The 13,706-nt window shown below is 42.9% G+C and overlaps 2 protein-coding genes across 3 annotated transcripts; one reads left to right on the top strand and one right to left on the bottom strand.

Annotated features, from left to right (window-relative positions):
• Positions 1-7,512: 7,512 nt before the first annotated feature.
• On the top strand, positions 7,513-9,128 carry LOC117568100 (protein Cep89 homolog). The gene is made up of 2 exons (XM_034248482.2): positions 7,513-7,808; positions 7,863-9,128. Exons 1-2 carry the CDS (start codon positions 7,557-7,559, stop codon positions 9,105-9,107), a joined length of 1,497 nt encoding a protein of 498 aa, XP_034104373.1. The 5' UTR covers positions 7,513-7,556; the 3' UTR covers positions 9,108-9,128.
• Positions 9,129-9,171: 43 nt separating this feature from the next.
• On the bottom strand, positions 9,172-13,226 carry LOC117568099 (importin-11). 2 transcript variants are annotated; one of them, XM_034248480.2, is made up of 4 exons: positions 13,157-13,226; positions 10,527-12,723; positions 10,269-10,457; positions 9,172-10,193 (listed from the first exon to the last, which is right to left on the bottom strand). In XM_034248480.2, the coding sequence occupies exons 2-4, from the start codon at positions 12,606-12,608 to the stop codon at positions 9,309-9,311; spliced, it is 3,156 nt and encodes a 1,051-aa protein (XP_034104371.1). In that variant the 5' UTR covers positions 12,609-12,723; positions 13,157-13,226; the 3' UTR covers positions 9,172-9,308. The 2 variants fall into 2 exon arrangements, with proteins under 2 accessions (XP_034104371.1, XP_034104370.1); XM_034248479.2 differs by lacking the exon at positions 13,157-13,226 and having other exon boundaries at positions 10,527-12,810.
• Between the last annotated feature and the right edge of the window lie 480 nt (positions 13,227-13,706).

Below are 13,706 nucleotides of genomic sequence, written 5' to 3'. Positions count from 1 at the left end.
CTCTATGGTATATTATGTATGTAGTACTATATCAACATACAAAATATATCCTTTGGTATAATTTGATATATTTAAAAAGATCTGAACTGTTTGACTTGTATTCGTCGAGCACTCTCGACTATAGCTTTCTTACTTGTTATGGAGTGCAGCCTGTTGTGCTTGTCACATATTTAATATGCTCATCATTTTAGTACCCATCATCATTACGGGATATTATAACTTATGCCGACAAAAAATGTTTGTAAGAGGCAGCTGGAGACATCTACGACTCCATAAAGTATATATTATTTATGTGTGTCAACTGCCGATATGAAACACTGGATCTCAGAGACTATAATCGGTTAAGATAAATGTACATACATATATATACTTTTCGAAAGTTCTTGTTATTTTCGCAAGGTTGTTTTAGATTGATGCACTGTCGCCCGTATATTAAAAACCATAGCGAATAGCAAGAGTGATTTTGTAACACAAGCCGATTTTTATAATTCCCTAAAATTTGGTTGTTAGCAGTAATCTAAGGTATCATTTAACATGGAAAAATACCTTGTTTTTGTCTTTATGGTATATTTTGAATGTATTAGTGTATCAATATATTTTAATAATTTTTCGTGATATTTTTAGGATAATACCGTATTTTGTTATATTTTATGAAATCTAAAATATTGTTGATGGCAACCAAAAGAAACCAGCTGCCGAACTACGAAATTTCAAAAGCAGAGAACACCTCGTGTATATTAAATAATAATAATACCTCAGCAAGTACTTTATAGGATTGCCACACAACTTTCTTCATTGAAAGCAGTTTAACTATTGTGAATTGCCACTTAAAGTAATTTCATTTAAAATAAATGCGAAATGTGTTTTCTGCCAATTGAAACAATTTGGTTTTGCATACCTCAATATTTCAGCAACGCTTATCTATTTCCTGTATTGGATTAGGAAAGCTTTGAAGCAAGCCAGATGAAGGTATTTACAGCAATGCTAAACCCAAAGTTGCCTGTCATCGTCACCCTTTTGAATGTAATATCGTAAGAGGATCAAAAAGGATGCTAAATAAAGTACACAGCATTGTGAGAGAATGTCTGTGTATGCGAGTATAGTAAACACACGCGCTGACATTCTAGCTAGCCAGAAGAGTAAACAGGCAATACTGCCCACACCTGCACACATTCACACACCCACACACACACCCACACACACACCCACACATCCACACAGACACACACAGTGTTCTCACGATTATGAAGAAATATTCGCTTGAAACAAGCGAGAGCACATTCGGGACTCGTTGCCAAATAAGCTGAATTTTTATAAAGCATACTTTACTTTGCCGCCGTCCACGCGCAAATTGCCAAACAAACCACGGGCTCAGAGCTCAGCATGAAGCAAGGCAACAAGGCAGAGAGCAACGTGTCCCTGCTTGCCTACTTGTCTCGTCTGTTCTGCTCTGGCTGTCGTAATGCCTCCCAACTGGAATTTGGCCAAATGAAACTTTAAGCAATGTGAAAAAATGAAATTTAAATAACGATTTATAGCCTTTGAAGTATGATTATTTGCACAGACGCCGCCAACGTTGCCGCTCTAGAGACGCAACAACTAAACGGACGACACACAATTTAAGGTTACAAAAGATGGTAACTAGCTAATTCACTGGGCACGAATATACGAATATCTTAAAACATTTATTTGTTCTATACAATTCACATTTATTAAAATCATTATGCACTTCTTGCTTTCATAAAAAAAAAACGAATCGGATAATTTATATGCGTTTTATTCTATACTCCTTGTTATCAGAAAGAGAAATAATCTTTTTCGAATCGATATTTTGAATCCATTTATCAATGTCTCAATAAAACGTATAACTCTTTTAAGCAATATGTGACAATTTATGTGGACATTAAAAACTTTCTTTGTTGTTTGTTTTTATTTTTAATTAAACTGGGCATTCGTAACCCTTGTAGCTACTTTATTTTTACTTATTTGCATTAAGGAAAAATGGCACAAGTTTGTTAAATATTCATGACGCATTAATTAGAATAAATTGTAATATAATTACGCTAGGATTATCTCTAGAAATACCCTAGAAATTGGCCGGTATTTATATTGAAATAATATAGCATACTTTTCGGCATGCGTTTTTATATGTTGTAATGATTGACCGTATACTTAATATAGCTATGTATATTTGTACGTGGTGAAATATGTATGAAAATTATTATTTTTACTGGTTTAAAGTAAAGCACATGACAAAGAAATCACTTTAAAGTATCGCGAATTATTATTAATTTTTTATTTATTTATTTATCTACGATCACGCTCAATGTGTCCACAATTGTAATGCGATATATTAAAATGGTTATGGATAACATTTAATTCGCAAACGGATCTTTGACATTCTACAGACAGTGACTGCAAAGTTTCTTCTAATTAAAAGTTAAATAACAGCTGCCATTGAGTGTCACATAAGGAGCTTAGCGTTTGCAAATGAACAAATTATGGAAAGACAAACAAATTATTTAGATTAGTGAATGTGCTCGATGGGCAAGTTAATTTTCTTGGTTACGGCTAAACGGGCCAAATAAAGTCGAAATTCGTAATGCGTTCAAACAGACAAACAGGCGGCGAAAGACGTTAGACAGCAGACAGCAGACGATGAGCGGACAGTACAAAGCAATAGCCAAGCTGCTGAAGGAGTCGAAAGGCCATGCGGAGGAGTTGCAGCCAAAGACTGTGTAAATGAGTACGTGTGTGTGTGGGTGCCTGTATGTGTGTGTGTATTGGTTGTCTGTACGTTGCCAAAATCAAATATTGCTTGCTAAAAAGGGTGCTGGGGGATTGAATATGTATGTATGTAGGTGGCCAATCAGACTCGGGGCCAGGCTTGTTGCTGTCACTTTGCAAGGCGTCGTGGCTGTCGAATTCAATGTCGATGTGGATGTGGATGTCGAGGTGGATGCTGCGTTCTTAAAAGCAATGCCATGAAATTGCTTTTTCCAAAAAGGTAACGCTTACAGCAACAAGTGAGCGGCAGCCGATGAATGTATACATACATACATATGCACATAGATAGCTGTGTATTTGTAGTTGTGTGAGTGGGCTACAAAGGAAATGAGAAAAGGTTGTTGCTGGCTTCCTTTTGACGCTTTATGTGCGCTTTGTAAATTTGCGTAGAGGCCGACGCGCAGGCAATGAGGAAACAGGAAGTTGCCAGGACATTGTTTATTCCTTAGTGGCAAACAAAACAGCCGCAAACGCAACGTGTTGCGAAAAATTCAAAGTCAAAGCAGACCCTAAAAAACGAAGAAAGCGAAAGCGAGGACCCCTGCCGTGGCCCATAAATTACTACAGGAATTTAAATTGTTACCTAGCGCAGCGCATGTCCTTCAAATGTCTGCATTTCGTTCTTTTTTTTATCATTTTATTTTCACTTATTGTTTTTTTTTTTGTGTTTTTTTATTACGGTAAAAACTAAAATGTTTCAGACAAACGTTGACAAAATAATCTGTTAAATGTCCGCAAATACATATATTGTATAGGGGAGGACGAAGGGGACTGAGGACTGGCACAGGACACCACTTTGACAATAAGAAGACGCTAAATAGACGCAATTTCTGTTGTTGTTTCACAGCCAAATGCCAAAACGCCATTTTCACAAAGTTTGCCCAAAGTAAACAGATGGAAGCACGAAGCACAGTGGCACAAAATACATAATAATATTATATAATTATATAAAAAAAATTATATCAAATATAAATGCGACAAAATTAAATAAAAAAGTCTTTTTAAAAGTACAAATGCAATTATACTTCGACTAAAATAATTTATAATATAAGTAAAAAAAAAATATAATTATAATTTAACCAAGTAAATGATGTAATTGTCAACTTTTGTTTCATTTAAAAAGCTATAAACCGACCGAGATGTCAACATTGAGAGAAAAAGTAATAATTATTAATTTGGTTACATTAAAAAATCTTTAAATTACAAATAATATGATATCGTAAACAGCTTAAAAAACTAAGATTTATGAATTCTGGAGTATTTAAACATATATTAAACTATTCAAAATGAAATGAAAAGTTAAATACGATGTTAACCTTAATATTTGTTATTATATTGTCAACTATTATTGTGCCTGCAAGTTCAAAATTTTAATGTTTTAATAACGCATAAAAAATAAATGAATTGAACTTTATAACTTTTTATAACACATAATAATAACAATGTTTTGTTGTATATTCCAAAAATCGTTACCTAAACTAGTCATTTTTCAGAAATTCTACTTTTTTCAATATGTGTCCCAGTGTGCCGAGTCAACGAAGACGTTGGAAATAAAGACGACGATGGCAATGGCCAAAGCATAAAAGTCAAAGGCAAGCAACGAAAAAAGTCGGATTTTACTTTCTTTACCTAACTTAGTTGTTGTCGTTGTTGTTGTTTGTATTGCAGCTTTATCAACGCCCTTCGCCAGGCAAAAACACACTTGTTGAGCATTAAACAGGCGAAGACGAAAGGATGAGAAGGGAGACGTAAATAGAAGGAGCAGTAGATGAGAACCAGCAGTAACAACAACAGCAATAACAACAACAGTAACACAAACAAAAAAAAAACGCCAGGAAAGCGACAAAAGTGACAAAGAAATTGAAATTCAGTCAGTGTGCTAGTGTGGGCAGGAGTTTGTGTTTGTGCCAATACCCTGTAATGTGCGTGTACAAAAAATGTAATAAGCGAAAGTTTGTACAAAAGTTCAGTCCACAATTTAATGGTAGAGATGTTCTTATGTAACAACAAATCAATATTTAATTTCATATAAAATGTGTTGCATTGCGTATTTTTATATTATTCTAATTGAAGTTTTAAAAATAGTAGAGTAGTAGACGACGTTAGCAAATTAGAATCAATTTGTTTTGTATTTTTTGTTTATTTATGAATTAAGAAAGGGTAAACTTATTTTATAAAAATATTATATAGTTATTTTTTAGTTGATTTGATTTAATAAAAATAAATAAATGGAACATAATTGCAACAAAAATAAAAATGCACTTTGATTGCATAAAAACTAGAATACAATTCGAATTTAAAAGATCAGAACGTATTTCAAACCAATGCAAATTCCTACTAGGTTTCAAACTACAGGGTATTTTCATGTGACTTAAGCTCAAATATTTACTCTTTGCATATGCCATGTGGCTGTGACCTTTTTGCCTGTCGTTGCTGCTGCTCACTGGAGATAGAGTCGAAGCCATGACAAAACTTTGTTATCGCACAGACTCCACACACACACACTTACGTATACACAACGCAGTTGACAGATGCCACGCAAAATGGGGCATGCAGACAGACTAAGAGCAAGTCGAGCAGCCGATTACTTCGACTTGCAGCTGCCACATTGCTGCACATTGGCCTTCAACGCAAGTTCGATTTGCTGACAGTTCACCGATTGCGGTTTCTGCTGCAGATGGCGTTGTGTGGCAGCTTGCCAATCGAATTGAAAGTGCAGAGCAACAATAACTTTGCCCTGCCTATTTTAAATGTCTTGCGCTGAGTTGCAACAATGTTTCCGGTCTGCGAAAATGCGTTGCGCAAACTTACAATCAATTTGCAAGCTTCGCCCACTGTTTGCGCTCATTTGGTTTTTGGTCTGCGTCAATGTTTGCCTATCGCAACGACAGGTGGCGAGCGTGTGTGCGTTAATAACTGTTAACTCTATGCATGCCTGACTGATGCCTCTGCACACACACGTGTGCGTAAATGAGTGGTTGTGTGTGTGTGCGTTGGTCATTTGCGCCTCAATTATGCAAATTTACGTGAATTTTTCAATATGCAACGCGAGCCCAGTGCCAAGCATGACATAATGGACAACACAACAACACACAAATAGACGGCAAGTAAGTGTGCGTGTGTTGGGATTTAATTTTCCATCGTATTGCGTTCCAAGCGGATTTTCCTATATATTGTGTTTAATGACTGCAACTCGCCATCACATTTCATTTGCATAATGAGCAGTTTCTCTCTGGGTGATATCCGCGCTTCGCTATGATAATTTTGCACCCTTAATGTATGCTATTCTTTTAGTCCTTTCGCCATTTCCCCCTTCATTCAAATTATATGACAATTTATATTGCATACTTTTAGGTGTTCATATATTTTGCCAGTTGGATGAGTGGAAAATTGTAATGAAATTGTTATTTTTTTTAAGGGTATGCCGCGTTCGACATGTTATAGAAAGTTAATTCAATGGTTTTTGGCATAAAATCATCTTACGCTTCGAATTGTTTGCACAAATGACTCTGCAATTATGCACCGAATGGAGTCCGATTAAGCTTAAAGAGCTGTAATGAAAGCGAATCATTTCTGAATAAGGTAAAGTTCGAAAATAGCTTTAATGACCAAGGTTAAGAACACCAGACGCAAATAATCAAATACAAATTTAATTCTTATATAAATACTGTTAAATCATAAATCATCTTTTTCAACATCAACTTGCAACTCAATATTTTTATTTTCACATCTGAAATGTAAACGGATTTATCAGCATATTAATGGGCTACATTTTTTCGGTTTCCTCTATAATTAGTAAATAAATTGATACACTCTCTTTGTCGCTGACTTCAAAATAATTAATGGCAAAATGTTTGCGAAATTGCCAAAGTGAAAGCAAATACTAGTTGAAAATTCTATTTTTAGCTTTAATCCGCAGACAATCTCCGTAAATCTCTTTAATCTTTTATCTACTTTCATGTCGAAATATTTACGGAAAACTGAAAGATTTTCACACACTTGGCAATTCCACAGGTACTCAGGTCGTATCCTTGTCGTTGTCGTTTTTCTGTGCTATTTTTGACTTTGAAGTTTGCCCGAGTTGTCTGCGGTTTGATTGATGTTGCAATTGTCGACTCGACTCTTGACTCTCGTAACTTGTTGCAGGTGGCAAGCGGGCAAGCGAACAAGCGAGCAAGAAAAATTGAAATAGGGTCGTCGGCGCCCTTGTGTTTGGTATTTCCCAGCAGATGCAAAAATGAACCACTTTGCAATCAACCAACATAAAATGCATATGAAAATACAAAAAAAAAAAATGAAAACAGCGAACAGAAAACAACCAGTAAAAGCACTTGAGGGGGGTTGAAGGTTAGCAAACTGCTCGTCGAACCTGCAAGCTCATTGAGAAATGGACCCCGAGGAGGACCCATCGAAGTTGAAGTTTTCCGCCTGGACATTAGTTTTATGCGCCACTCAAGGACCCCCCGAACGGTAGTGAAATCGAAAGGTGGTCGCTTCAATCTACCCCTAAAGTCTCTTACCACAAGAGCGCGAGCTTTTGCACTCTCTTAGCCGACAAAAGCTCTCTTTGGTCTTCACTGGAAACCGCGAGCAGTGCCGCACTTGCAAAGGGGGTTGACTACCCCTAATGTTTAAGTCGAAACAGGGTCAAACATGGCAGGGAATAACCATGACAACCTGGCTAGGACAGTTTGTTTGGATTTGTTTACTCTATTGCCCTGAAAGCCAAACAAGCAGGCGAGCGAAAAGTGTCGAGGGATTCACTCCAAATGGAAACGCATGTGAAGCGAACGGTTATGATCACGGATCTCGACCAGAGTGAGCAAGAGCAGCACGAGAAGCTCGAGAAACTGCAGCCAGAGCAGAGCAGAAGCCATTCAAAGCGACAGCGAAAAGTGCTGCAAACGCTGAGCGGCAATTTCAGTCGCAGATCGAAGAGCGTGGAGGTGGAACAGCGACAGACACAGGAGTTGTCCATCCAGAAGAAGAAACATCAGCAGGAACGCACTCTCAACGGACTGGTAAGTAAAGTATCTTCCCAGCCACTTGGATATTATATCGCTTGCTTCCCTCAGCTGCAGGCCAAGGAGCAACAGCTAGAGCAGCTGCTGCAGCGACTGGATACTCTACACAAGTACAATGATCGCTTCGCCAAGGAGAACGAGCAGCTTCGCCTGGACAGCGACCAGCTGGAGCGGCGTCTTGGCCAGGCGGAGGAGCAGCTGGCCAGTTGCCCGCGTTGCCAGCAGCTCAGTCAGAAGCTCAGTGGCGTCGTGGAGCAGAACAAGGAGCTGGCCAACGATGTGGACATGCTCAAGACTTTGGTGTTTCGCTTGAACGTGCAGATCGAATGCTATCAGGATCAGCGACGCACTGCCGACAAGGATGCGCCTACTGCCACGCCCACTACCACCTCTAGCGCTGTGCCGCCCTGGACAACTCAGCTGCCGACGCACACGCTGATGCCGCTGCTGCAGGCGTACGATGAATCCTTTCGGGACAAGGACGCACTGCTCGCCCAGTATGCCGCTGACTTTGAGCTGTTTGGCGGCGAGCTGAAGCGTGCTCTGGAGGAAAACACGCGTCTGCTGCAGGCGCAGGAGCAGCTACGTCGAGATGTGGGTGGCTGGACGGAGGAGCGAGTTCGTCTGCAGGCACAGCTGGGAGTTTGTCGTTCTAAAGCTGAGGCGCAAACGCGTAAAACTGATCTGGTCAAGGAGAAGCTGGTCGAAGTGATGCACTTCTATGAACAGCGCAATCAGACGCTGCTGTTGGACATGAATCACCTGCAGGATGCGTACGCCCGCTGCAAATCCGAGCTGGTGGCACTAAAAAGCACAACGCTTCCAACTCCGTCGACGCCGCCTGCTCCAAATACAGCTGCTGTTGCAGTTGTTGAGCCCGTTGGCGATTCGGAGGCAGTGCAGCAGTGCAAGACGCTGCTGGAACAGCTGAAGCAGGAGCATGCACGCGAACGCACCGCTCTCGAGGATCAGCTGCAGGCGAGCAATAATCGCGCCGCTTCATTGCTGCGCAGTTCCGAGAAGGCAAAGCATGCCAGGGATCGATTGAAGGCCCGTCTCCGCATGACACTGCAGTGGGCACAGAAACTGGAGGCGGGCCAAACGGAGGTGCGCGAGACGTACGATGCAGTGCAGCATCTTTCGACGCTGCTCAAGCACAAGGAGTCGCAGCTGCGTGGCCTTCATGCCCGCAACAGCGAGGAGCTGGAGAAGCTGCATCAGAAGCTGCAGCAGAAGGATGAGACCATTAAGAATCTGCTGCGCAGCAAAATGGAGCGACGTCCAGCTGGAGATTGACGGATAGATTAGTTAGTCGATTAGTCGTTTAACAATTAAAAAATATATAATTTCAATACAAAATACATTAATAACTTAGTGTGTAGAAAGCTTTCGAAGCACAGCAATGAACGGCTCCAGCGCCAGTGTGGATGTGGTTGTGGACTTAGCTTGCGATGATGAAGAGGACGATGACGATGACGATAACGATATCGGTGATGGTCAACAGTCGAGAGCCTTTTGGCTGCTGGAATCGGGCGGCTGCTCCTGATCATCGCTGGTGCCGGCGCAAACGCCGCACGCCTTTGGCACCGTCTGCTCTATGTACATGTTAATCTTTTCGAGAATTTCGGGACAAACGCCACGCATCAGCTGCTCGTAGCGTGCGGCGCCCAGCTGCGTCTGCAGACTCTGCAGCTGCCACTTGAGGTAATCGGTTAATGGTATCTTATACACCGGATCCTTGAGCACCAGCTGACGGTGCCTGTCGTCATGATAGGTCTTCGAGTGAAAGTCATCGTACAGCTGCTCCTGGAAGTCCTCCAGCTCGTGCTCGTCGTGTATGACCAGCGAGTCGTAATAGCGTTGCGTCGCCTTATCGGCGCCCTCATCCGACGCGGTATATTGCTTGTCCATCACCTCGGCTAGCGTCTCCTCCACCAGCTGCAGGATGTGCGGCAATCTGGCGAGCAGCAGCTCATTGTTGCCAAAGATCGATGCGAATGCCAGGCAGAACAGTTTGCGTTTCTCCGCGTGCGTGTCGGCGACGAGGGGAAACATCTCGATCCACACGTCGAGAATGCGTGCAAGTGCATCCGTTTGTGGCAACTCCTGCACCACAGACATGAACACCGACTGATCGATGAGCAGCGTGCGTGCGAGCAGCGTCAGATACCAGCCCATGGTCATGGGGTATTCCTGCTTGAGGCACACCTGCTGGAAGACAAAGGGCAGAGCTGGACGCACCAGACGCAGTCCCATCGCTGCATCCGTCTTGAGGCACGTCTCGAATATGCGCAGCATGGCAATGATGCCCTCGGCGCGTATGTCCTCAAACGAGTGCACGCAATACGCCACGAATCCCTCGCCATATCGACTCAAATATGCCTGCAATTAGAGAAAGGCATCGTCATTAGTCATTAGCATTAGTCAGCCTCGGGTTGTAAACACAATCGAACTCACATGAGGGTCGAGCAGAATGTAGGCGTGTATTAGCTGCAGCACTGTGCGGAGATTCTCCGACGACATCTCAATGATGGGCAGCAGGTGATCACAGAGTGCCAACAGTTCCGGTGTCAGCGTGGTCGAATTGCCAATCACCGCCAGCCAAAGCATGATGCCATCCTCGATGAGATAAACATGCGAGCGTTGCTGTCACAGTACAAAAATCAAATATAATAAATTAGTAAAAGCAAATCTCGTATCTATTCCTTCGCTCACCTGCAGATCTGTGCTCAGCTCTATGACGCTGTAGAGGAAGGGCTTCATAATCTCCGGCACATCGCGTATGGTACGTACCAGCTGCTCCAAAGTGCCAATAATGGCACAGCGCAGCATATTGTATTCATTGAGCTCGCTCTCGCGCCAAAGCAGCGGCAGATAAGAGATTAATTGCAGTGCCTGAGGTTCGATATATTCGCTCATCTTCTCCACCAGCAGCGTCATGGTGCCCAGCACAACGATCTTCGTATCGCAGGCGGCAGCCTCGCGCAGCAGCAGAAATAGCGCCTCAAACAGAGCGGCAAAGTATGGATGAAACGCCTCCGGCATGAACTCAAAGTCGTCAATCAGCAAATTGAGAGTGCGAGCGGCGGCCAAGCGAATGGGCATATCTTCCTCCGGGCGCAGCAGATGTAGGCATGCCTCATAGGCCACGGGTCGCAGTTCGCGAGGCAACTGGACGCCTACCCAATGACCCACCAGCCAGATGATGCGGCGACGCAGTATGCGAAAGTTGGGCGCCTCAATGCGCAGCTCGGCGAGCAGCTGCGACGTTAGCCAGGCGCCAAAGTCCAGTTTGTTGAAGAAGTGAAAGGCCGCCTGGCCAACAGCATTGTAGATGGCATCCTTGAGAAGAATAGCCTTCAGATCGGAGGTCTCCGACAACTGCAGTTGCTGCGCACGACGCACAAACTTGAGCACCTCGTTGATCATGACACTGGAGTGCTGGGTGAAGCAGGTGAAATAGAGCGTTTCGACGCAGGGACGCAGCTCGTATTTCCAGGCATCGCCACCGCCATCGTCCTGGCCATAGCCCTCGGGATCCTGTTGCCATTCCGCCAGCTCATCCTGTGTGAGCAGAAAATAATGCGTGACAATCTTCTCGCACAAATACGTCACGCGCTCCAGGCTGAAGAATTTGCTCTGTGTCTGCGCCGCCGAGGCAAGCAGCTCATCCTCCAGCGTATTGTCCGAGGCATGTGGGGCTAGGCTGTCGTTGCCGCTCATCATGATGCCCTTGAGCAGATTAATGGCCTGTATGACAAAGTTGCTGAAGTTGATGCGTTCACCAGCATCAAAGATGAGCGCGGTGCCCTCGTGAAACACATAGTGGAAGCTAAACTCCAAGGCGACGGACACAAAGCGGGCAAAGGACAGCGAGTGGCGTTCCGCGAACTCGTTTAGTGTCTTCATCATCTTTAATATGAAACGTTCGAGATCCGTGATCAATTGGTGCCCAGCTGAACGCATCCTCAGCTCATAACGCAGCTCCAAGCACTGACGCAGTCGTTCGAACAGTTGTTCAATGAAGTTCATGTGATCGGTGGACTTGTACGGCTTGCTGCCACAGCCATAGACGACGAGCTTGCGCAGCGTACGCATCGCAATATAGGCGCGTTGCAAGCAACTGTGTGCCTGTGCCTCTGTGTCCGTCTTCACCAGCTGGAGGAAGCGTGTGGTGAGCGTTGCCCAGATATCCCAGGCCATGTATCGAAAAATTTGACCGGCCAGCTCTTCGAATGCCCGCTTCTCGGCCATGATGCGACGCGATGCCAGCGCCTTGATCACATAGTGCAGCACAATGAGCGTGCGATGCTGCTGCTGAGCTAGTAGGGGTGTGGCAGGGGCTTCACCGGCAACGCTGCAGGCCTGCAGCTGCTTCATCAGTGTGGGAAGCAGCTCGGGCCAACAATCAATGCGTGCAATTTTGCTCAGCAGCACAGCCACTTGCAATGCCACCTGGGGCACATCCTCGGCACTGTAGTGTTGCAGCAGAATATCTCGAATCTCCTGTTTTTGCTCTGGTACCAATTCTAGGCGAGAATTGTGACGCCAATAGCGTTCGATGCCATTCTTGAGGTAAACAGCCGCCATCCAACGAACTTTAACGGCGTCTGAAAGGGTTTCGGATGGCGCGTCAATGTCGCTGGCCAGTTTCATGCTCAGCTTGGCTAGAATGGGAAAGAAGCCGGCCTGTTGCTCCCACTCGCTTAGCTGTGCCTCTGCTTTCTGCACAATCTCGTGATTGGGATTGGCGGCGCCCTGCAGTGCGGCTACGACGAGCTGCTCCGGCGATGCCATATTTGCACACACACTACAACTCGTTGAAGCTCTCAGTCGTTCAGTTACGGGCAGCACGTGCTGCTGTTAGTCCTTTTACACACGTTCGCCACTCAATTGAGCTAACAACACGTTCCTAATGCGATTGAAAAAGCGATTTGCGAAAATTATTGACCAATAATTACATCGCCTTTTAGGCCGAGGCGCTATTCAATTAGGGATGTTCAATAACTATCGATTGATTTCGATAGGCAAGCAGACGATCAATGTGAACCACACATTACTAAGTGAGAATTATGCAGTTCTTGAATACAACACCACTTAAAATATAATGTCTATGACTTCAATAAAAATGCTTATTATTTTGTCATTTTAATACAGAAGGTATTTACAATTTTTATATTGCCATCGATAGGCACAGCATGAATCGCAACTATCGAAACGGCATTGCAGACATTGGCAGCGCTGAACAGCTGTTTGCGGCTTTTGGCAAGGCGATGCTGACTTGCGACAAGTGTGACCGTTCTAGGCGAATAAACAATACAGTTATGGTATTTCCATGAACTTACCTGATACGTGTATTTTACAAAATTCAGAGAATTGATATATTCCCATCACATTTAAATTTATTGAATTATAAATCTGAAACTAACATCAGTTTATTACTTAATAAATAATATGGAATATTTAATAAGCAACTAATCCCAATTACACCATATGCGGATTTTGGATTGATATGACAGTCTCTAGTCATGAAAATCTTTTTTTTTTTTATATACATATATAACAAATCCTTCGAATCTAGAATACTTAAAAATATCGAAGACTCGCTTTCGGTATCCTTTATCATAACGAATGCTTATCGAGGTGAAATACATACAGCTCACCACTCAACCACTGATAAGAAAGCGCGCCAAGTTATGCAAATTTTTCTTTTACTTTTCGTATATGATCTAGCTTAAATTATTTAATTTATTGATTGATCGTACTTTAGCAAATTTGATGAGTCTATTCTGAAGCCACTCAACCTTTTCAAGTTTGTTAAAATGCTGTTTATTCCACTGCAAGCAAAAAGGGCAACTGTAAATTTTGAGTGTGGCCACCGTGTAGTAAAACAGC

The sequence above is a fragment of the Drosophila albomicans genome, chromosome 3 (assembly GCF_009650485.2).
Source record: "Drosophila albomicans strain 15112-1751.03 chromosome 3, ASM965048v2, whole genome shotgun sequence".
Taxonomy (NCBI): domain Eukaryota; kingdom Metazoa; phylum Arthropoda; class Insecta; order Diptera; family Drosophilidae; genus Drosophila; species Drosophila albomicans.
Note: the sequence above shows the minus strand (reverse complement) of the source record. Positions and strands in the feature narration are given on the sequence as shown.

Bases quoted from the DNA above. Each gene is read 5' to 3' on its own strand.
- LOC117568100 (XM_034248482.2), top strand. From the start codon at position 7,557: ATGGAAACGCATGTGAAGCGAACGGTTATGATCACGGATCTCGACCAG. The intron at 7,809-7,862 runs GTAAGTAAAGTA...TGCTTCCCTCAG, and splicing joins AACGCACTCTCAACGGACTG to CTGCAGGCCAAGGAGCAACA.
- LOC117568099 (XM_034248480.2), bottom strand. From the start codon at position 12,608: ATGGCATCGCCGGAGCAGCTCGTCGTAGCCGCACTGCAGGGCGCCGCC. The intron at 10,458-10,526 runs GTGAGCGAAGGA...GTACTGTGACAG, and splicing joins AGCTGAGCACAGATCTGCAG to CAACGCTCGCATGTTTATCT. The intron at 10,194-10,268 runs GTGAGTTCGATT...CTCTAATTGCAG, and splicing joins ACATTCTGCTCGACCCTCAT to GCATATTTGAGTCGATATGG.